This window comes from Hemitrygon akajei, chromosome 8 (assembly GCF_048418815.1).
Source record: "Hemitrygon akajei chromosome 8, sHemAka1.3, whole genome shotgun sequence".
Taxonomy (NCBI): domain Eukaryota; kingdom Metazoa; phylum Chordata; class Chondrichthyes; order Myliobatiformes; family Dasyatidae; genus Hemitrygon; species Hemitrygon akajei.
Genome location: NC_133131.1, coordinates 109603217 through 109627950, shown reverse-complemented (window position 1 = coordinate 109627950; position 24734 = coordinate 109603217). Strand labels below are relative to the sequence as shown.

General features: G+C 40.5%; 1 protein-coding gene across 2 annotated transcripts in view; it reads left to right on the top strand.

Annotated features, from left to right (window-relative positions):
- Positions 1-24734, top strand: part of LOC140732153 (contactin-associated protein-like 2) — a 1811541-nt gene that overhangs the window by 1712124 nt on the left and 74683 nt on the right. For both annotated transcript variants that reach the window (XM_073054373.1, XM_073054374.1), the window contains exon 21: positions 18124-18217. In XM_073054373.1, coding sequence (XP_072910474.1) covers positions 18124-18217 — 94 coding nt within the window. The remainder of the gene's footprint in view (positions 1-18123; positions 18218-24734) is intronic.

Below are 24734 nucleotides of genomic sequence, written 5' to 3'. Positions count from 1 at the left end.
TCAACTCCGCGTCCACCCAGGTAGTTAGCCCTTCTGCCAAGACCATACAGGCTGATGTGTTTCAGGGCAAACCTTTCCCCCTGGCCACATTTAAATTTCGGCTTCCTCGCAGCGCTTTCTTGAATAACAATAGCGTGTGAGGCACCTTTACATTCCAAATCAACCCGTAATCGGTGCATAGGCATCATTTTAGACTTTAACCTTTTTCCCTTCGAGTTGGGAACTACAGATTTACCGTTCTCCCCCACAACAACAGTTATCTCCCCATTCATAAACTCCACATTAACTCTGAACACTCCCCTCAGCACGACCCTCTGGGGACTTGCACTCCCCAAGGTTAACCCTTTCTTCCCCGAACCAAGCCTATCTGATCCAAAAGGACGGCCGTCTCGTCCAGCTGAGTCAAATACCTCAGCTTTTTCCTGAGCTCCGTGACTAGGTTCAGCACCACGTGCATCCCCATCTTGGACACACTCAAACGGGACATTGGCCTCTTCCAGGCTTTCAACACCCGTACCTTTTTCAAATTCTAACGTCCCCCGATCCTTCCAGTTACTCTCTAGGCAGCCCCCCGTTGGGGAAGGCGCAACCCTGCGAGCTGAAACAACCTCCTCGGCCATTTCAGCTGACTTCTCAACAGCAAGGATACCCTTCCTCTCTAAGGCTGCCCTCATTTCACTCTCGGGACCATCGGGAACACCTTTAGAACTCTCAACTTCTCCAAACAATTCTGCCAAACCAGACAAATCAACCATGTCCAATTCTGGACCTTTTAACAGCTTTATCCGTTTCTCATCTTTATTTCCTACCTCTAGGACCTTTCTCTTCACTAAGGGGAGGGCTATCTCCTCGCCCTTACCCCCTTTCACTTTACTACTTTCTGTTTTACCACCCTCTGAACCCTCGTGGTATAGGGTCGGTAAAAACGTCTGGGCCAATTTCAAACTGCGCGCTGTCCCAGCCGCCGCTCTCGACAGGCTGCGAGTGTCCGCGCATGCGGGATAGCTCGGGGACTCCATGGGCGGGGCCTCAACTATCAGGGCGGTTCCCATCTTCCCACCCGCGAGGTCATTACCCAAAAGGAGGTCCACGCCTTCCCCCGGCAACTCCGGCAGGACTCCTAGTTCCACAGGTCCCGACACTAACTCGCAATTGAGAAGGACCCTATGCAAAGGCACTACTTTGATCCAGTTCCCTAGGCCTCTCAGGGCTACCTCGCCCGTCTGCGGTCCAAAGGGTAATACGTTACGGCTAATTAATGATAGCTCCGCCCCCGTGTCTCTCCAAATTCGTACGGGGTTGGGGGGGGGTCCCCTTCCTTCAAAGACACGGTTCCTTCGGAACGAAATGTCTCCCGCCCCTCCTGTATTCCATCTACCTGGGGCCCTCTTGTCGATTTCCTGATTACCACTGCACACCCGATAGGGATCGCTGCTCTCTCCCTCTCTGGCTCCTTTCTCGGAGCAAAGCATTTTGATGCGATATGACCCACCTTCCCACAATTAAAGCAGGTTAAACCAGGGGGTCTCCAGGTTTCCTGTCTGTTATCCTCACTTTTTCTGCTAGCTCCCGGCGGGATCTCCGCCTCAGCCGGTGGGCTTTCCCTGCCGTTCCGACGGTCTCTCGGGTAACTTTTTGGCGAGGAAAACTTTGGCTTGTGGGTTAGGGCATATTCATCTGAGAACCTAGCAAGTTCTGAGATGGACTGATTCGACCTCTCATTTAAATACACCCGGATCTCTTCCGGAGCACAACCTTTAAATTCCTCAATCAAAACTAACTCCCTGAGACGCCCATAGTTCTCGGCCACCTTTTCCGTGGTGCACCAGCGATCCAAGAGCACACCCTTCTCGTGGGCTAGCTTGGTATACGTTTGATTCCACCCTTTCCTTAAATTTCGGAACCTTTGTCTATACGCCTCAGGTACTAACTCGTAACCTCGGAGAATGGCGTCCTTTACTTGGTCATAATTCCCTTACCTTTCCGGGGGCAGCGCGGCATATACCCGCTGTGCTTTCCCTCGTAACACACTTTGTAACAACGCCACCCACTGCTCTCTGGGCCACTTCTGATTCACTGCCACCTTCTCAAAAAGCAAGAAATAACTATCAACATCCGTCTCCTCGAAGGGGGGGACCAACCTCAACGCCCGACTAACATCAAACCCCTCCTCTCTCTCTACCCCTTGAGCTCTTCGCTCTTGCCTTCGCCTGTCCAGCTCCAATTCATGGCTCCTTTGTTTCTCTTTCTCTTCTGCTTCTGCTTCTAGCTGCTTTAGCTGGAGCTCATGACCCCGTTTCATCTCTAATTCCTTTAGTTTGAACACATGCTCCTTTTCCTCAGCCTTTTCCTTTGCAGCCCGTTCCTCAGCCCGTTCCTTTTCCTTTGCAGCTCATTCCTCAGCCTTTTCCTTTTCCTTTGCAGCCCGTTCCTCAGCCCGTTCCTTTTCCTTTGCAGCTCATTCCTCAGCCTTTTCCTTTTCCTTTGCAGCTTGTTCCTCAGCCTTTTCAGCTGCTTCTAGCTGCTTTACTTTAAGATCATGGTCCAACCTTGCTTTCTCCACCTCTGCCTGATCTGTCCCACTCGCTAATCTCTTTTCGGGGATATTTTCCAAATCCTCAGCTGCAAACACCTTCTTCCCAACGTAATGCTGTTGTATGACCCTTCGCACTTCCTGCTTTTTCATTGCTGGCTTCACCGCTGTGAGGTCTAACGCCTGCGCCAAGTCTGATTTTGTAGCCTTCCCTAGCGCCTCTACCGTCGGGTTTCTCATAAATTCATCCAGATCCATCTTTGCTGGTTTCCTGTCTGGCTACCTGCGTAACCAGATTTAAGTTTGGACTTACAGCCCGATTCACTGACCCTCCCCTTTTGGTTTCAAATCCAGGACGAGAACCCCACTTGTTACGTAACCTCGTAACCAGGTAACTTACCAGCAAAGATAGCGGGATCAGCTGAGTCAGATGCTACTATTTTCAAACGTTTTATTCGAAAAGGGGCACAAACGTATGGTTAATACAAAACATTCAGATCATATACATCGTCAAAACTCAATCTAAAACACCGGTGTAATAATAATCAATCAGAAATAAGCTCTATAGTTGTCTAGGGGTAATACTGAGTCCAATTGAAATATAAAGAGTCACTCAGAAGTCTGCAGGCTTTTCCCTTTTGGGAACCGCTGGGGTTTCACGTTGTGGAGAGAGAGAGATGGTTGAGAAAGGATAAACACTTGCCCGTTGTCTTTACAGAGCAAATCCTTGGAATCAGGGGAGCAGGCTTCCCCGTTGTTAGTTAAAAGCGGTCTTCTGATGGTTCCAGCCACAGATTCAAAAGTCGGAATCTAACGCACATGGCTTCCTTCAAAATGGCTTCCCGCTCCCACGGGAATCGGTATCGTGCTTCCTTGGTGTCTCCTTGGTGCGTCTGAGGGTTGTCCCCCCCTCAGACCCTCCTTTATACTTCTTCACGGGATCGCAGGTGTCAATCAGGTTGCAGGTGATGCGATCTCTCTCTCAACCAGCCCACTTTGCCCGAGGGCTTTTCACGTGGTCTCCATGAGACAATAGTCAATGTCGTCTTTATTCTGCTTCTTGGGAGAACGTGGTCTTCCGCACGTCTCCCTCTCTCTCTCCCATTTCCTGTGTCTATTCAGCACGTCTCTCCCCCTCTTGGGTCAGTTGACCCCCCCTTGACTAGGGCTCTTGCGATTCTCACAAAGGAGGGGGCCGAGGTCATAACAGTAGTTTAAATGGTTTGCATGGACTAGATGGGCTGAAGAGCCTATTTCTGTGCCATGCCTTTCCTTGACTCTGACTCTAATTAGGTGCTCAAATCTGAATGAAAACTAAATTTTAAAGAAGCTTTTGAAATAAATGTACAGTATTAAGATTTCTTTTCCTCGGTAATAAAAGTTGATGTATCCCATAAACTTAATAATAATGCCTACTGTGTACAAATTTGTACAATGAATGATAATTGTTGTTTTAATGATAGAACTCTTGACTTTGAATCAAATGGTTGAAATTTGAATTCCATTCCAGGTATTTCTGACAGAATATAGACTGCACTTCATTGCAGTCCTCATATTACTTTCAGAAGATTTGTTACATCAGTGTTCTTTTTGCCTCTTAAGGTAGATATAAAGAATCTTGTGTAATTATTGGGAAAATGAAATTTTCCCAACTAGTATTATTTGTCAACTAATATAATCAAAACTAGAATAATTGACCAATTATCTATAATTACGCTGTCTTCACCCATATAATCTTAAATGACAATTGAAAAATAATTCACTAACTTTATAAAATAGTTAGGTCCTAAAGATATGACCTCGGGAATGACAAAAACAGTGTCAATCGCTTTGTTCTGGATGCAGATGAAACCTTGGAAGTTTTGTTTTGACCTTGGTATGACTCAGGAACATAAAGTAAAAAAAGCAAATTTTAACCCAGCCTTGTCCTTGGGAAATAATACCTATATAATTTTCAAGTGCAGTACAATTCCTACTTTGCCCATTAAATGTTAGCAATTGCTAAATTTGAGTAACACACATAACCTTATGAAAAATTTCATATCATAATGAGTTGAAATTACAATCAAAATCTGATGAACATACCTACTGTAATATGAAAAGGTACCTCATGGGCAATTTTAATGAACCTATTTCATTCATATACTGAGTTTGTAATGTCTCATGTCCTAGTTTTAGAATGTTCGAGATCTTGAAACAAGATATGCCTCCAAGCCATGAGAAAACTGATATCTAAGATGTAGGTGGTATTTATTTTTGATGGTAATGCTAATGACATCATTTAATTTGTACATTTTGGAACTCACTGAGCTATCCATCTTCCTTGACTGCTCAATATAATTAGAAGACCTTTAGGTTATAACCATGTGGCCTCACCTTAATTAAACTGTATCATGACTTTGTTAACAATTGCTCTCCTGTAAACTTCTCATCACAATTGACATATTGCACAATGCAAAAATTTGTATTTTCTCTATGCTATATTAATCTGGTTGATAGCATCTTCCTGACAATACTGAAGCAGTTGGTCGAACGAGCATCCTTCCATCTGCCACCACATTTGCATAACAAATAGTTGGTACTCTGCTCATTTTTCTTCTGATGTGATACAGCTGCAGCCGGTAATATGCCAGTTAGAAAGTAAATCATGTCCTTATATAACTCCGCTTAGCTGTCAACAGCAGCAAATCCTGATTCACACCAAATATGTACAATTCTTAGTGAACATTCTTTCAGTGCTTTATCCATATGATATGATTCAGAGTGTGATCCAATCAGTCAGGATTCATCAAATGTGGAAACAAAGGCTGAATATATGTCATGGAAATACCAGTATCAAAGAAAAAAAAACCTGAAATCAAGATCTTCTACAGATAATCCTGACAAAACATAGTGTGAGATTTAGAATATTTACCACACCAAATGTTTGCATGAGGGGCAGGAGCAGCCTATTCAGCCCTTCTTGCCTGCTCTGCGATTCAGAAAGAATGTGGCTGATTGAATTTTGGCTTTAGCACCACTTTCCTGTCACTTCCCCATAACCGTTGTGGTTTAAATATCTGTCAATTTCTGTTATGATTAAAAACAAAAACTTAACTGCACAGCTCTCTCGGGTAGAGAACTCTAAAGATTCATGACCTGAAAGAAAAAATAAATCTCTTCCTCCATCTTAAATGCATGTGCTCTTTTTCTTTAAATTATGCCTTGGCTTTCTGGGAAACATCCTTTCAACACCCACCTCGTCAATCCTCCCTTCCCCCACCTCCAAAATATTATATACTTCAATAGTTCACTTCCCGTTCCTTTAATTAAATAAGTATAAGGCTAACCCGCTCACCCTTGCTTCACACAACAACCGTTTCATCTCAGTAATCAACCTACTAATCCTTCTCTGCACTGCCTCCAGTACCACAAATATGACAGGTAGTATCCCAGGTGACGTCATTCCAGCACCCCGCAAATTTGTATCAAAACTTTCCTTTTATAGTCCATAATAAACCTCACCTGATGTACTCCCGTTCCATTTTTTTGGGTATGATCCTCAGATCTGTTGTGCTGACCAAAATATATTACAGACTAGCTACATTTAAATATACACGTACAACAAGCTAGAGGAACTCAGCAGGTCGGGCAGCATCCGTGGAAACGAGCAGTCAACGTTTCGGGCCAAGACCCTTTGTTTATAGCTGGTGGTGTAGTGGAATCGGCACCGGACTTCAATGTGAGTGGTCTCAGGTTCAAATCGGGCCGGCATCATAAAAAAACACAGACAAGTGCTAAGGAAACAGCAAGGTTGCCACCCGATGTACCACAAGGCACGGAGAACACATGGGCGTTATTCGCAGACGTTCTGAACTCTCCTTCGATGATACTCGCTCTATCAGTGTGTTTACATTTAAATATGTTTCTACTTTCCATAACCTGATTATTCACATATTATAATCTATCTTATTGTCCTTTAGCTTAATCTTAAAGTTATTATTATAAATTTATTATTGAAGTACATGTATGTCACCATATACAACCCTGAGATTCATTTCCTTGCACCTTGGTTTCCTTGGCTGCAGAAGTCTAGGGAAGACAATCTCCAGCCCCACCAAACTCGTGAGATCGAGGCGTGCTTGATTTGGTTGTGTGGGCGCTGTGTTATTTGCTACCCTGTTACAAATTAATGCCACAGAATAACTGCATACAATTAAAGGAATTATATTTGTGAACCTTAACTGAAGGGTTAGTAAAGAATAACAAAAAGAAAAGGGCCCATTCTAATTAAACAGTCAAATGTGCACAAGTTGGAGCACATGTTGAACTTCTCTGTCACTCACGCGCTGGGCCCTCGGTCAACATAAAAGCACACAACACCATCTGAACATCACTCGCAATCCATCTCGAACAAACAGGTCTCCCACCAGATCGTGTGCTATGACTGGTTCTCCCCAGTGTCTTCCCTCTTCATCCCCTCTCGAACAAAAGCCCCAAGCCCAACCTTATTGCCCCTCACCAAAAAAACTTCCTGCTAATTGGACGGCACTCATTCCATATCATCTCTTATCTTCAACAATAACCCAGACAGGCTGGAAGCAGAACAGCATCTCCTACAGAGCTGCCAAATGAAAAACCTACAGCATAACAGTAAAGTTGTGAACCAGGGCATTACACACAGTAAATACAAGAAACACAACAGAATCAATGAAAGATCACACCCAGCAGATTGGAGAAACAACCAAGTGCAAAGACAACAAACTGTTTAAATACAAATACAGAAAAAAGAAACAATAATAATAATAATAATAATAATAACCATCCGGATATAATAAAACAGGATAAACAATCAAGAACAACATATTTAATAGATGTAGCCATTCCAAACACACATAAATTACAGAAATTAATAAGTGAAATACACTAGAAATATGCTGAATTAAAAGAGGAAATTGTAAGTCTTTGGAACATGAACAGGGTATACATTGTCCTGATAGTAATATCTACAACTAGTATCATCTCAATGACACTACACAATAACATTAAACCATTAGGACCACACAGTAACATCTATGCAGATCTGCAGAAAGTCGTAATACTAAACACCCCTAGAATAGCCCGAACGTTTTAGTAATTGGCAAATGAGAGTGCTTGGCTATGCCCGACCTCAGGTTTTAGCAGCTTGCGCTGAGAATAATAAACGAACAAATAATAATATCTGTACCCAGAATGGGCAGTGCTCTGGTTAGCGTCTGTTCTCCATGTAAGGGGTGGCTGAAACCAAATTACCCTGTAACTGTTTAACACAATCTGATTACTGACACAGACACGATCAAGTGGCAAACATCATTCACTAAAATGTTGCTTTAAAATACAAACTCGTAGAAAAAACCATACCTTACTATAAATACAAGGCTGATCCAGTTTTAGAGTTGGATACATCAGTTATATTATGACTAATTGGTTATTACAGATAGGAGAATCCACAATAGGAACTTCTATGCAAATCTTCAGAAAGCAACAATACTAAACACCACTAAAATAGTCCAAAAGTTCCCAGCAATTGAGAAATGAGTTTGTGACTAGGCACGAGTAATGGGGAAAGAGGGAACTATACCAGTTGGGCAGGCTCCACCTGAACTGTGGTGGGACCTGGATCCTAGCAAATCGCATAACTAGGACTGTGGATACAGGCCTTTAAACTAAATAAATGGAGGGTGTGTTCAACAGATTGGAGAATTGGAGAATGGGAGCAAGCCTGGGTGGGAAGATTTGAAGAACCGGCTGTTGCCCATGCAGCGGGTTCCCCTGTCCACGTCACTGATGTAGTCCAAGGGAAGGGCAAGCGCTGATACAGCTTGGCACCAGTGTCATTACAGAGGTTGCCAGAGTGAAGTTGTAAACAACATCAAACTGCCTTAGGGACCCCGGCTCTGGATTTCTTCCTCGGGGTTTACTCCCGAAGCCTTTTCCATGGGGGGGTATGGCCACAAGGCAGCTTAATTGGAGAAGAAAGTAAAAAAGAAAGGTGTGGATAAAGATAAAGAAAAACCAAAAGATAAAAAAGAGATAAGAATGGAGCGAAGAAAAGTCAAGCGCAAAAGAGTAAAAGATTACAAGATTTTAAAAGCACAATGAGTGTAAGGGCCAAGTTATTTGAATGCCCGTAGTATTTGAAACAAGTTCAGTGAATTTGTTCCACAAATCAATACAAAGATATATGATTTAGTGGCCACTACAGAGACGTGGTTACAGGGTGGAGAGGATTCCAAATTAAATATCCAGGATATAGGTGATATGGAAACAAAGGCAGGAAGGTAAAGGAGGTGGGGTAGCACTCTTAATTAAAGATGAAATCGGGGCAATAGTGAGAGATGATATAAGATCTAAGGAGCAGAATGTTGAATCCATCTGGGTAGAGATTAGGGGGGAGAAAAGGGAAAAAAATCACTGGCTGGAGTTGACTATCGGCCACCGAATAATAACATTACAGTGGCATAGGCAATAAACTCAGAAATATCTGAGACATGTAAGAATGAAACAGCAGTTATAGTGGGGGACTTTAACTTGCACATAGATTGGGTGAATTAAGTTGGTTGAGGCAGTCTTGAGGAGGACTTCACAGAATGCATCCGTGATGGCTTTCTTGAACAGCATGTTAGTGAACCTACAAGGGAATGTGTTATCTTAGATCTGGTTCTGTGCAATGAAATAGGTAAAATTAGTGATCTTGTAGTTAGGGATCCTCTTGGAAAGAGTGATCACAGTATGATTGAATTTCTCATACAAACGGAGGGTGCAATAGTTCAATCTAATACCAATGTGTTATGCCTCAACAAAGGAGACTACAATGGGATGAGGGAGGATTTGGCTAGTGTAGACTGGGAGCACAGGCTATATGGTGGGATGGTTGAGGAACAGTGGAAGAGCTTCAAAGAGATTTTTCACGGTGCTCAACAAAAGTATATTCCAGTTAAAAGCAAGGACAGTGAGGGTGGGGAGAGGAAATAACTAAGGAAATAAAAGAAGATATCAAACTAAAAGCTCATACACACGAAGTTGCTAAGAGTAGTGGGAAACTAGAAGATTGGGAAAACTTCAAAAAGCAACAAAGTACTACTAATATAACTCAGAGTCCTGCCATGTGCAGAAGTTCGCTGATGACACGGCCATAGTGGGGTGTGTCAGGAATGGACAGGAGGAGGAGTATAGGAAACTGATACAGGACTTTGTGATATGGTGCAACTCAAACTACCTGCGTTTCAATATCACCAAGACCAAGGAGATGGTGGTGGACTTTAGGAGATCTAGGCCTCATATGGAGCCAGTGATCATTAATGGAGAATGTGTGGAGCAGGTTAAGACCTACAAGTATCTGGGAGTACAGTTAGACGAGAAGCTTGACTGGACTGCCAACACAGATGCCTTGTGCAGGAAGGCACAGAGTCGAATGTACTTCCTAAGAAGGTTGGCGTCATTCAATGTCTGTAGTGAGATGCTGAAGATGTTCTATAGGTCAGTTGTGGAGAGCGCCCTCTTCTTTGTGGTGGCGTGTTGGGGAGGAAGCATTAAGAAGAGGGACGCCTCACGTCTTAATAAGCTGGTAAGGAAGGCGGGCTCTGTCGTGGGCAAAGTACTGGAGAGTTTAACATCGGTAGCTGAGCGAAGGGCGCTGAGTAGGCTACGGTCAATTATGGATAACTCTGAACATCCTCTACATAGCACCATCCAGAGACAGAGAAGCAGTTTCAGTGACAGGTTACTATCGATGCAATGCTCCTCAGACAGGATGAAGAGGTCAATACTCCCCAATGCCATTAGGCTTTACAATTCTACCGCCAGGACTTAAGAACTTTTTAAAAGCTATTATTAATGCTTTTTGAGATGGTGATTTAGATGCATATCATATTTTTTTTACTGAGTTAAGTATTGTATGTAATTAGTTTTGCTACAACAAGTGTATGGGACATTGGAAAAAAAGTTGAATTTCCCCATGGGGATGAATAAAGTATCTATCTATCTATCTATCTATCTAAACGAGCAATAAAAGAAGGGAAGCTAGATTATGAAAATAAACTAGTACAAAATATAAATATGGATAGTAAAAAAGTTTTTATAATTATATAAAGCAGAAAAGGGTGACTAAACTGAATGTAGGTCCCTTGGAGGATGAGAAGGGGGAATTGATATTGGGTAATGAGTAAATGGCCAAGGCTTTGAATGACTATTCTGTGTTGGTCTTCATGGTGGAGGACATATCTAACATGCTGAAGAGAGATGTTATGGATGTGATGGGAGGTGAGGACCTTGATACAATAGCTATCACTAAAGAGGTAGTGCTGAGCAAACTTGTGGGCCTGAAGATAAATAAGTCCCCTGGTTCTGATGGAATGCATCGCAGAGTACTGAAAGAAATGGCAGAAGTTATAGGAGAAGCTTTGGTGTTGATTTATCAAAATTCTCTGGACTCCAGGCAGGTCCCAGTGATTGGAAGACTGTGAATGTCATGCCACACTTCAAAAAAAGAATGTAGTCAAAAAGCAGGTAACTATAGGCTAGTTAGTTTAACATCTGTAGTTGGGAAAATGCTTGAAGCTATCATTAAAGAAGAAACAGCAATGCATCTGGAAATAAATTGATCCATCAGGCAGATGAGGCATAGTTTCAACAAAGGCAGGTCCTGTTTGACATCTTACTGGAGCTCTTTGAGGATATTACAAGTGCAGTGAATAGAGGGGTACAGATGGACGTTATTTACTTGGATTTCCAGAAGGTGTTCAATAAGGTGCCACATAAAAGACTTAACCATAAGATAAAGATGCATAGAGGTGGGGGTGATGTATAGGCATGAATAGAGGATTGGTTAACTAATAGAAAGCAGAGAGATTGGAATACATAGGTGTTTCTCTGGTTGGCAATCAGTGGTGAGCGGTGTGCCACTGGGGTTGGTGCTGGGTCCGCAACAGTTCACGATATACATTAACGTTCTGGAAGAGGGAACCAAGTGTACTGTATCTAAGTTTGCTGATGACACTAAATTGGGTGGAAAAACAAATTGTGCAGAAGATACAGAGAGTCTGCAGAGAGATATAGATAGTCAAGTGAGTGGTCTGGCAAATGGAGTACAATGTTGTACAATGTTGGTACAATGAGGTCGTCCACTTTGGAAGGAAAAATAAAAGAGCAGGTTATTACTTAAATAGTAAAAAAAAATGCAGCATGCTGAAGTGCAGAGATGCTTGGGAGTGTTTATGCATAGATCACAAAAGGTTGGTTTGCAGGTGCAGCAGGCTATCAAGAAGCCAAATGGGATGTTGGCCTTCATTGCTAGAAGGATTGAATTTTAAAGCAAGAAGGTTATGCTGTAACTGTACAGGGTACTGGTGAGGCTGCACCTAGAGTACTGTGTGCAGTTCTGGTCTCCTTACTTGAGGAAAGAAATACTGGCTTTGGAGGCAGTGCAGAGGAGGTTCACCAGGTTGATTCCAGTGATAAGGGGGTTAGACTACGAGGAGAGATTGAGTCACCTGGAACTGTACTCACTGGAATTCAGAAGAATGAGAGGAGATCTTATTGAAACATAAAATTATGAAAGGGATAGATAAGATAGAGGTAGGAAAATTGTTTCCACTGGTTGATAAGACTAGAACAAGGGGACATAGCCTCAAGATTCGAGGAATAGATTTCGGGCAGAAATGAAGAGAAACTGCTTTTCCCAGAGAGTGGTGAATCTGTGGAATTCTCTGCTTGATGAAGCAGTGAAGGCTACCTCAGTAAATATATTTAAGATGAGGTTAGATATATTTTTGCATAGTAGGGGAATTAAGGGTTATGAGGAAAAGGCAGGTAGGTGGAGATGAGCCCATGGCTATGATCTTATTGAATGGCAGAGCAGGCGCCATGGATCAGATGGCCTACTCTTGCTCCTATTTCTTATGTTCTTATATTGAATGCCAAGCTGCAGTCAATGAAAAACATCCTGATGTAGGCATCTTCATTGTCTAGATATTCCAAGGTTGAGTGAAGTGCCAATGAAATGGCATCTGCTGTTGATCTGTTGTGATTGTAGACAAATTGGAGTGGATCCAAGTTGTTTCTTAGGCAGGAGTTGCTATGCACTTCATCGCACTGGATGTAAGTGCTACTGGACAATAGGCAGCGGTGTAAATGAAGCCTGCTTGAAGCAGGTGGGTATCTCAGACTGCCAAAGCACTTCAGATTTCTAGCTTCCACAATTTTTTTTCAATTCTTGTCCATGTACTTAATCTCCCTGTGTCATCTTCCACAATTTTTGTAATTTGCCGATCTATCTATATTTGTCTCATCAACAAATTTGCCTATGTTTTGCTCGAGTCTTCCTCCAAATGATTTATACATGTTGTAAAGGCCACAACACTCACTCATGGGACATCCACTTCACTGCAGCCACATCCTTTAAAACCCTGAAAAGAAGGCAATCTGGGCCAGGGGACTTGTCAGATTTTAATTTCATTCATTTTTTATTAATCTTTAAAATTTTGTTAGTACTTTCTATTCTCATACTTTCTCCCTCCCCATAGCCTCTTGACTATTCCATATTATTACATATTTTATAGCATCTACTGAGAGGACCAGCTTGATTTAGAACCTCCATAAATGCAAGAGATTCTGCAGATGCTGGAAATCCAGAGCAACACATGCAAAGTGCTGGAGGAACTCAGCAGGTCAGGCAGCATTGATGGAGAGGAATAAACAGTCAATATTTCAGCCAAGACCCTTCATTAAGACTGGAAAGGAAAGGAGAAGAAGCCTGAATAAGAAGGTGGGAAGAGGGGAAAGAGGACAAGTTGACAGGTTATTGATGAAACCAAGTGAGGTGGAAGGTGGGAAGAGGGGAAGGAGGACAAGTTGACAGGTTATTGATGAAACCAGGTGCGGTGGAAGGTGGGAAGAGGGGAAGGAGGACAAGTTGACAGGTTATTGATGAAACCAGGTGAGGTGGAAGGTGGATGAGTAGGGGGAAGGGGAAGTGAAGTGAGAAGCAGTGTAGTGATAGATGGAAAAGGCAAAGGACTGAAAAAGAAATAATCTGATAGGAGAGGACAGTGGGCCATGGAGAAAGAGAAGAAGGAGGAGCACCAGAGGGAGGTGAAGAGTGTTGGGAAGAGAAATGGTGATAGGAAAACCAGAAAGGGGAAATGGAAAAAGAGAGAAGGAAGAAGGAGAAGAATTTACTAGAAGATCAATAAATTGATACTCATGCCATCATTTAGAAGGCTATCCAAACCGAACATGATGTATTGACCCTCCAACCTGAGATAGGCTCAATGTGGCAGTAGAGGAGGCCGTGGACCAACATGTCAGAATGGGAGTGGGAAGTCAAATTGAAATGGATGGCCATGAGGAAATCTTCCCTTTTGTGGTGGACGGAGCAAAGGTGCTCAACGAAGCAGACCCCAATCTATGTCAGGTCTCACCAATGTAGAGCAGGCTGCAGCAGGAGCATTAAATACAGGAGGTGACCCCAAAAGACTACCAGGCCAAGTGTCATATCATCAGGAAGGACTGTTTTGGGCCATGAATGGTAATGAGGGAGGAGGTGTAGGAGCAGGTGTACCCCTTGCTTCACTTGCAGGGAAAAATGCCAGGAGGGAGATGATGGGAGTGGGTAGGGATGAGTGAACAAGTGAGTCATGTAGAGAGAAATCTCTGTAAAACATGGAGAGCTGGGGGCATGGTGAAGGGAAATATGTGTTTAGTGGTAAGATCCCTTTGAAGAGAATGATGTGCTGGACACAGAGGCTCGTTGGGTGCTAAGTAAGGATGAGAGGGAATCTATCCCTGTTGTGGCACAGGTAGTCGGTGTGAGGGCAGATGTGCAGGAAATGGAGGAGATGCCAGTGAGGGGAGCATCAATGGTTTGGAAAGGGAATCCCCTTTCTTTGATGAAGAAGAACGTCTTAGATGTTCTGGAATAGAAAGCTGTTTCCTAAGAACAAAAGTGGTGAAAATGGAGAAAATGAAAAAAAGAATTCTGTTTTTACAAGCGACAAAAACCTCTATCATTTCTGTTTTCCATTATTATGTGAGCCACGCAGGAAAAAAACAGCCTTTAGTAAAACATTAATCTCTATCAGTTCGCTGTTTCCCATTATCATGTGAACCAGACACAAAGGAAACAACCTTTAGTAAAACATTAAAATAAGACAGTTTGGTGTCAAATTATATGAATGTGAGCTTAAGACCTATGTACACAATTTATTTTGACTTTTGATGTGTTACTTGACCAGACACTGCTGTTAGTGAACATTGACCATCTTCAATAAAATATGTTTTGTTGGTAGCTCCATCCTTGTGACTTAACCTTGTGGTGAAACATCCTGTGCCAGTGATGGAGTGAGTGAATGTTAAAAGTGCTAAATCTGGGGCTAAACAAATGAGTTACATTGTCCTGGACAGTTTCAAGGAGCTTGTGTTTCAATGAAGTACAGATAGAAGGAGTGTGTCCAATCACACTTTTGACTTCTGATTTGTCAAAGATGGAGAGATTTCAGGAAGTGAGGAGCCAGGTTTCTCCTTGCAGGATATCTACCTTCTGACCTGGTCTCGTTACTGTTGCATTTATGTGTTTGTCTCTGTTAAACTTTTGATCTTACATTATGCCAAGGATGTTAATACAGGTTTTAATAATATTATTGAATATCAAAACTGGGATATTCAGTGAGTGGTTAGGCAATCTCTTATTGGAGGAGCTGGCACTGTGTGACATGAATTTAATATCTCAGGACTGAATGTTGTCAAGGCATCCGACATAATTGCATGGACTGCTTCATTATCAGCAATGCAAATTGCCTAAAAAAATACAGTACATCATATTGTGCAATGAACAAATGCAGGCTTATAATTGATACTGGAATAGTGAATGGACAGGAACGGTGACAAGGAAAGCAAGTAAGTATTATGTACTTTAGATTTTTTTAATTTAAATAAATTTGCTTAAAAGCTTTTACTTAATAACTTCAATTTTTGATTTATTTAGTTTCTGTATATTTCATTAACTTTTAATTGTTTTTTCAATGTTAGGAGCATTTGAAAGCAGTCTAATCCTTGGCAGAATTGACAGTCTGCTAAGCAGTGCAGTTTAGCCAGCTGTTCTGGCCTTCCCAAATAATGGCTTCACTACTGCTGTTGAAATTGGCTTTTCCCTATAAGTTTACAATGTCAGACATAAAAATTATTATGTGGAAACTCAATCCAGAGACAAACAGGTTATTTGATGTTTAGAAAGAAAGTGGAAATGAGTAGTGTATATTTTGTCTGTATAATAAAAGGTGCAACAATCTATGATCATGGCCCAGAAGAAAAAGAAGAATCAGAGTGGGTGGAGGAAATAAGAGTTAACTAGATACTAGAAACATAGATTGCAGTGGTTAACTGGTCCTTTAACAGCACCACACAGTTAGAGAAATAATTGATCAAGAAATATAAAAAAAATCTAGCAAAGGTATAATAATTGCGGAGTGATTAATGCAGATAGATAAATCAAAGGTGAAGATGAGTTCATAAAAGTATTACCAGCACAGTTTTCAGGAAGAGTATCCTATAAAATTAACAACTGAAAGGTTATCCCAGATCTAATGAGACAGGGTTAATTAGTAATCTCATTATAAGCTACAGAAAACTCGAGGGGCCATATAACCTATTCCAGCCTCCTACTGCAAATGTTCTTATTGTATAATTAAAGCAATGGAACAGCTAAAAGAACTATGCTCCCACAAAATTTCTAATTTATTTGTAATTTTCATCAATGTTCATTGTGTTTTTCTGAAGGAAACTGCCTCAGATTGAAATTACACCAAATTTTATCCCTTCAGTGCAACTAATTTTCACTTTTTGTTCTGCTGATTAAAGAGTTTTCATATACAACTATACTTTGGTGAAAGAACAAAAATTATATTTAATAAACTGTGCTTTATATAAAGTAATATTTTAATTATCTCAATTTTGATATATTGCAAATTTGTCACCTAAAAATTAGGTTATTATAAGATGTTATGATATTATTATACAATGTTAAAAAAATCTTATATATAAATAGTGCTTTTCTGCACCTCAGAGAATCCTGAAATTGTTCACAGTTTCTTCGAAATTGCACCAAGGAATTTAAAGTTGATGGCCTTCTCCACCTTTGATCCTCCGATGAGAGTTGGCCCATGGATCTCTAGTTTCCTCCTCTTGAAATCAATAATCAGTTCTTTGGTCTTGTTGACATTGAGTAAGGAGACCACCATTCAGTCAGATTTGCAATCTCCGTCCTTCTCTGCTGATCTGCCATCACCTTTAATTTGGCCAATGACAGTGGTGTGAAGAGCAAACTTGAATATGGCATTGGAGCTGTGCTTAGCCTCACAGTCATAAGTGTAAACCAAGTCATGCAGGGGGCTAAGCACACAGCCTTGTGGTGCATCTGTGCTGAGATTGAGATGGAGATTGAGGAGATGTTATTGCCAATCAAAACTGACTGGGTTGCAAATGAGGAAATTGAGCATCTAGTTGTAAGAGGAGTTATTGAGACCTAGGTCTTGAAGCTTATGTATTAGTTTTGAGAGGATGATAGTATTGAATTGAGATTCAATAACAAGACACCCCACCTCTGGTACTGTGCCCGAGTTGATGAAGGTAATGGTTCCATACACCTTCTTCACCACTCTGTCTATATATGTGCATGCACCCCTTTGCTCGACTGCACCTCCCACAGCCCTGCCATTCTCCGTGTATGTCTTGCCCTGGGAATTGAAATGAGTAGTAAATCTGGTGGGAAGTTGATCTTTATTTTGCCTGGGTCAATGATAAAATATTGAGGAAAGTACAGAGGGAAACTGCAAAGATTGAGCTATGCAGTAGATTAGGACTATCTTGCATACTACAGGAATTATTAATTTGTTTCCAGGACACTACTGACAGCAATTGTGAGAAAAAGATATACGAGGAGTAATGGAAATCAAATGCTACTTTATTTAAATATTTTCATCTTTTTTATAAAACTAGAAACTGACTAACTCTCAGGAATCAGCCAATCTGATGAAGTATCAAGGGTTTAGAATCAAGTTCATTATGAAATTAAGATCCAGATCAGCATGATCAAATTGAATGGTAGAACAGGCTTGAAGTGCCCACTCCTGCTCGTGTAGAGTCAACATATTATCACAGGTTAAAAGTAATTCCACAATCACAATTTCTGAACACAGATTACATTGTTAATATTCCTAATACTTGAATATACTGTAACCCTCAGATCAAAAATCACACATTTAATTTCTGTTTCATAGAAAATAAGCTGGGGGATTTTTTATATAAATGATTTTAAAACTTCCAAAAATTATTCAGCATCTTTCAACACTGGATTGTTATCAGGTTTCTCATTCCATTCATTCAATCAATAGAACTAAATGTTAGATATTAGATTTAGCATTATACAGTAGGTATTAAAGTTTTAGCACAAGCTACACATTTAAGTTTCTCTGATTTGAAAAGGAATTGGTAATTTAAGTGATCTCATATAAACTAATATTTCAATGTTTTATAATGCCTGTATTTTTTAAAGATATATTTCTTTATTCTTTGCTCAGCTGGATCATTATCCACCAGTTCCTTATAGCCTTCCAGCAAGTTCAGATATCAAGTTTAACTCTCTGAAGACCCTGTTCCTGGGAAGAGTAGTGGGTAAGTATAGGTTAATTTCCAAAAGAAAACATTGGGTAAGTAGAGATTAATTTCCAAAAACACAAGTTTTTAATATTGTTAAACTAACCATTTTTGGGGAAAGGTATAATAATAAAGCAATTGACCAGAACTTCCTTGATTCCTGTTGTGTTTTTTACATCTTGTCAGTAACTTGCACCAAAAGTTACTAAGAATCTGTAAAAATGCATAATATTCTATAAGAAATCACTGTCTAGTCCCAAGAAAAGGACAAAGTGTGATCTGTCTTCTAACAATCTCCTTTTATTTTACTGCTGGGATAAATTAAAGACCAGTTCATTACTAATGTACATCAAGCACAGTATATTAAAGAAAATACCACCAGACTTTATAGTGTAAAGTTTTTAATAGTAGAATAAAGGAAACAGAGTAAGAAATGTGGCAACAATGGCAAAAGGAAGTCCTCAGAGTAATGCCATGTTTGGCAGAGGTTAGGAGGACGGGGTTAACTTTTGATTTTGGCTTGGACTGAGCTCAAAACTACATGAAACGCAACCAGTAATATACCATCAGAGCTGTGTGAGAGACGAATACTTTAGACTTCTGATTTAAGAGTAATCACAATTTATAAGGTCAAAATTGAGGTCTGAGTTCAAACCGCAAGAATCTAAAGAACATTGTTATTCAACTTATATTTAAATATCAAGTTATTTATATTTCTTCACATTGATCCTGTAGATTAATCTACTGACATTAAATTATGCTCACTGGCAGAATACAAAGTGTATTTTCCATGCCAGATGAGATTTCTTTCCTTCCAAATCAGTATTAGCACAATGGGAAGTTCTATTATAACAAGATAATAATTATAAGAAAGGTGGTATTGAATCAGAGAAACCAAGTGTTCATTTTCCATTGCTGACTCAGTGGTTAGTGATTAATGAGATATTCCTATTCATCATGGCTCCTGCTTAGTGATGTAACAGTGCCTAGGGATTCAAAATTTCTGCTAATAAAAAAGGCATTTTTTGACACAGATTTTTGTTTACATTTTGAACTAAGTAATACGAAGCGAGATAGTCCCAAGCTTAGCTTCTGGTTTGTTCTATGGAACTAAAGACCCAATCTTGGCCTCAGCATCTTTGTGAGAGGAAGCTCAAGCTTGCATTGGTCCAAACCCATTTCATCATCAGTGCCTGAGGCATAAGAAATAGTCACTGAAATTAACAAAGTAATTGAGGACAGAAGTAGGCAACTTGGCCCCTCACACCTGTTTTACCATTTTAAAAGATTATGCTTGACCTAACTGTATATTTCAATCTACCCATTGAAACCTTTCACATCCTAATTACACTATCCTTTGAGGAAAAGAATCACAGCACTCTGAAAAAAAAATCAACTCGTTTTTGTCTTAAATTGCTAACCCTTTATTTTGTACAATAATCCCTGTTTCTAGATTCTCCTACCACAGGAAAGATCCTCTCCACATTCACGCTGTCAAAACATTTCAGTAGATGATAGATTCAAATCAGAAGTCCTTTACTCTTCTAAACTCCAGCAGGAGTAGTCCTAGCCTAACTAGGCTTTCCCTATAGGACACCCCAGTATCACAGGACATTCCAGGTAACAAGTTAGTTAACCGTCACTGAACTACTTCCAATACATTAACATTATTCATTGATTAAGAAAACCAATATAACACAAAGTACTCCAGTTATAGTCTCACTAATGCCTTTTGGAGCGACAGCATAACCTCCCCACTCTTATAAGTAATTCCCCAAACAATGAATAAATTTCAAAGTTCAAAGTCAATTTATTGATTGAGCAAAAGACAACCAATGTGCAGAAGTAATAACATCATTCTGTTATTTTTCTTAATTAACCTACCACATCTGAGTTCTAACGAGCTTTTTGCAAATAATGTACCAGAATCCTCTGCATCTCAGGACTGTCAATTTGTACCATTTAAACGATATGCTTCTTTTTTCATTATTCTTGCAAAATGATTAATTTCACATTTTCCTCATTATATTACATTTACTAGTTCTCTCCCACACATTTAACCTATCTGTATCCCTTAGTAGCCTACATGTATCCTCTCCACTACTTACTTTTCCATCCATCATTATGCCATTCAGCAACCCTACTGTCAATATCCAAAACATTTACATCGTTCTTAAAAAGTTCAGGCTCCAGTGCCAATACTTGTGGCACACCACACATCACATTATGCCAACCTGGTGAAGAAATCATGTATAGTTTTTCTGTTTCCTATTATCTAGGCCAATATATTACATCCTACACCCTGAACTTTTACTTTCTACAATAACCTTTGATGCAGCCTCTCATCGGAAAATATCTTCTGGAAATCCGAGCACATCCATCTGGTTCCCTTGACCAAAAACATATTACAAGTTCACGTTTAATTGTCATTCAACCATACACACAAATATAGCCAAATGAAACAGCACTCCTCTGGGGCCTAAGTGCAAAACACAGCACCAACAGTCACACACAGCAAACACAGCACACATAATAATGAAAGCAGAAAAGCATACAGTTACAAAATAAATTTTAAATGTCATAACATAGCCCGAGTCCTGAGTGTCACAGCCTGTAGAATGATGGTGCTTGCATGTTGTCCTGGAGCCATGTTTCTGCAAGAACAGCCTGCAGCAGTTCCTCATCTCACACAGTACAGCTGCAGACAAAGGCAATCCCACTGAGCGAACACCAGAGGGCAGCACCAATGGGAAGGGTGTGGAATCCGGTGGCACACAGCCACTACAACAGGTAACCCGGAGGCATAAATGAGGGTCTTGTCTGTGCCACAGCCGAGGCCACTCAGCTCCCCAGCTGTCGGTCTCGCTGATGAACCAGTGAATCTGACTCGCAGTATTCTACATTACCAATATCCTACAGGGTCTTGGGATCACAACAAAAACATCCTACTGCGTCCAGTGTATCACACACCGCCTCTGCACACTGCCCCTGACACCTTCTTCCTTGGGTTGCTGAAGCAGGCTGAAATATGGTGCACAAGAAGTCCAGCAACTCGCCGGTGGGGTACATCTGCAGAACTTGCTGTTCTCAAGTATTGTGATCATAAAAAAGACATAAAAGATGAACAATCACACCTTTGGTTGGACCTAGAGAGGCAACTGCATCCAAGCATGCCGCCATCTTACTGGAAATCTTTCTTTTCACAAAACCATGTTGGCTTTGCTAAGTTTCCTAGAATTTTTCCAAATACCCGCTGTATCTTCCTATAAAGTACTGTACAAATAACAATTCCATTTGAAGTACTGTGGCAGAGGGCCAAAAGCTGGCAAGATGCTGCTGAGCATTTTCTCCGGAGGTAAGACCATAAGATACAGGAGCAGAATTAGGCCATTTGGCCCATCGAGTCTGCACCACCCATTTCATCATGAATGTTCAATTTTTCCTCTCAGCCCCAGTCTCCTGCCTTCTTCCCATAATGCTTCATGCCCTGACCAATCAAGAACCTATCAAACTCTGTCTTAAATATGCATAAAGACTTGCCTCCACAATTACCTGTGGAAACAAATTCTACCAATTCACCAATCTCTGCTTAAGAAATTCCTCCACTTCTCCATTCTAAAAGCACATGCCTCTATTTTGAGGCTGTGTCCTCTGGTCTTGGATACTTCCACCATAGGAAACATTCTCTCCACATCCACTCTATCAAAGGCATTTCACCATTTGATAGGGTTCAATGAGGTCACCTATCATTCTCCTGAACTCCAGTGAATGCAGGACCAGAGCCATCAAACACTCATCATATTACAGGCCAATCAATCCTGGAATCATTTTCATGAACCTCCTTTGAATCCTTTCAGCACATCCTTTCTAAGATAAGGGGCCCAAAACTGCTCACAATATTACAAATGAGGCCTCACCGGTACTTTATAAAGTCTCATCAATACATCTTTGCATTTATTTTCTAGCCCTCTTGAAATGAATGCTAACATCACATTTGACTTCCTTGCCACAGACTCAATCTGCAAATTAACCTTTAGGGAATCCTGCACAGGGACTCCCAAGTCCCTTTGCACCTCAAATTCTTGTATTTTAGAAAATAGTCAATCCCTCATCTCTTCTGCCAAAGTGCATGACCATACACTTCCCAACACTGTACTCCATCTGCCACTTCTTTGCCCATTCTCCTAATCTGTTTAAGACCTTCTGTAGCGCCTCTATTTCTTCAAACCTACTTACCCCTCTACCTATCTGCAAACTTTGCAAAAAAGCCCTCAATTCTATTATCCAAATCATTGACAAACAACATAAAAAGAATTGTTCCAACACAGACACACTAGTCATCTGGTACCCAACCAGAAAAGGCTCCCTTTATACCTCCTGCCAATCAACCACTGCTTTATCCATGCTGGAATCTTTCCTGTAATACAATGGGCTTGTAGCTTGTTAAACAGCCTCATGGGTGGCACCTTGTTAAAGGCCTTCTGAAAATCTAAGTACACAACATCAACCAATTCTCCTTTGTCTATCCTGCTTGTTACTTCTTCAAAGAATTCCAACAGATTTTTCTGACAGGGTTTCCCCTTGAGGAAACCATACTGACTGTGGACTTTTTAATCACGTGCCTCCAAGTACCCCAAAACCACATTCTTAACAATCAACTCTAAAATCTTTCCAACAACTGAGATCAGACTAACTGGCCTATAGTTTCCTTTCTTCTGCCTCTCTTCCTTTTTGAAAAGTGGAAATCTGTGCAAATTTATGTGCCTCTTTTCAAAGGGGGGAATAAACTAAGTGTTTGTCTTTCAAACGTTAAGTTTATAGAGTGAGTCAAATGAATTTGTTTCAAGGACTTGTTTTAGAGAAATGTATACAAGTGCTATGAATGTGATGGTAATTGTTTGGTTGCTGCCTTCAGTCCTGCAGATTTTATTCATAGAATGACAGGAACAGATTAGTTGGAGAATGAAAATAGACAAAGAACACATTGGAAGATAAAGATGACTGAAGAGTTTGAATTTCACGTGTCTCTTAAATCCTTTCATATGATTTCTTTGATGTTTCCTCTGATTTATAAAAAATCAATACCAAGTGCAACAATTGCATGCTTGTTGCAAAGCAGTTAATGAATCTATTAGGGAGATGCTGTATGGAAAGAGTGCCCTCTGCTGCTTATACATTCAAACTATTTTGTCATTTACTAGTTTTTGTAAACATTAGTAGATTATTGAACCATGCGACACATTTAGCTGATTGTGAACTGTAAAATTATTTTTACTTTAAAAGTACCGCATCTTCTGAAAATGCAATGATGCTGAGTGGAGAGCACTTGGCTGTGGACGGGAGCAATAACAAAATGTTTGAGTGGATGAAGGTGTTAACTCATGGTGATCAATTTTGTAAATTGCGAATGTTTCCATAGAAAATGAGATTTAGTAGGGATATAGTAGTTGCTTTTTAGACTTATAAATGAATTCAATAATATATTTGTGGCAAGCTGTTTCACCTTTTCCACAAATGTGGAACCAAGGGACAAAGTCACACATTACTTCAGGATCAACCCAAAGTTCATCTGACTAAGTGGGAAAACTTTTGGTTCACTTGGATTACTTAGATATTTTTCAAAGAGTTGGATGAATTTTGATAATGTAGTAAATGGAGACATTACAAATGATAGCTGTGGAATGCATGGGTGGCAAATGGTGATTTGGGATCCTAACTCTATCCAGCACTTCCCTTTTCTTCTATTTGCTATCTCGGTATGGTTTAATGAATTCAGAGTCAATTGCTTGATCAGACAAAAAGCTTATTTTCATTGTTTAATGCATCCCAGGAACATAGCTGTTGAATTAGATGAGCCTTACTCTTATTATTAATCGAGATTCACCTATCCTATATTGGTTCTCTAAATTCAAAAAGAATGGTGCAAGTTTTAAATTTTGTAAATTTATTCACACTTTCAATCACTAGGGGCTTACAATTTAACATAATCGTTTATTTGATGTGATTAATGTTGTACGATGAGATGCAAGGGAAATGTAATCACTTTACAGTTTGAGATTATCAGTGACTTCCTGCCGGACTTATTAATCTTATCAGTCAGCTGAGTACTGCACTCCTACTATGCAAGTCAAAAGTACCTTGAGAAACACACTAATCACAGAACACTAAGTTGCATCTTTTTTGACTAGTAACAATAAATTATATCAGCCAGAAAATAAGACTATGAGGCCAAAAGACATAGGAGCAGAATTAGGTAATTCGGCTCATCAGATCTACTCAACCATTTGATCCATTTCCCTCTCAACCCCATTCTCATGACTTCCTTCCTTAACCTTTCACACCCTGACTAATCAAGAATCTATCAACCTTCACCTTAAATACGCTCAATGACCTGGCCTCCACGGTCACCTGTGGCAACAAATTCCATGGATTTACCACCCTCTGCCTAAAGAAACTCCTCCTCTGTTCTAAGTAAATATCTCTCTATTCTGTTCCTAGACTCCCCTACTAAAGGACACATGCTCTCCAAATCCAC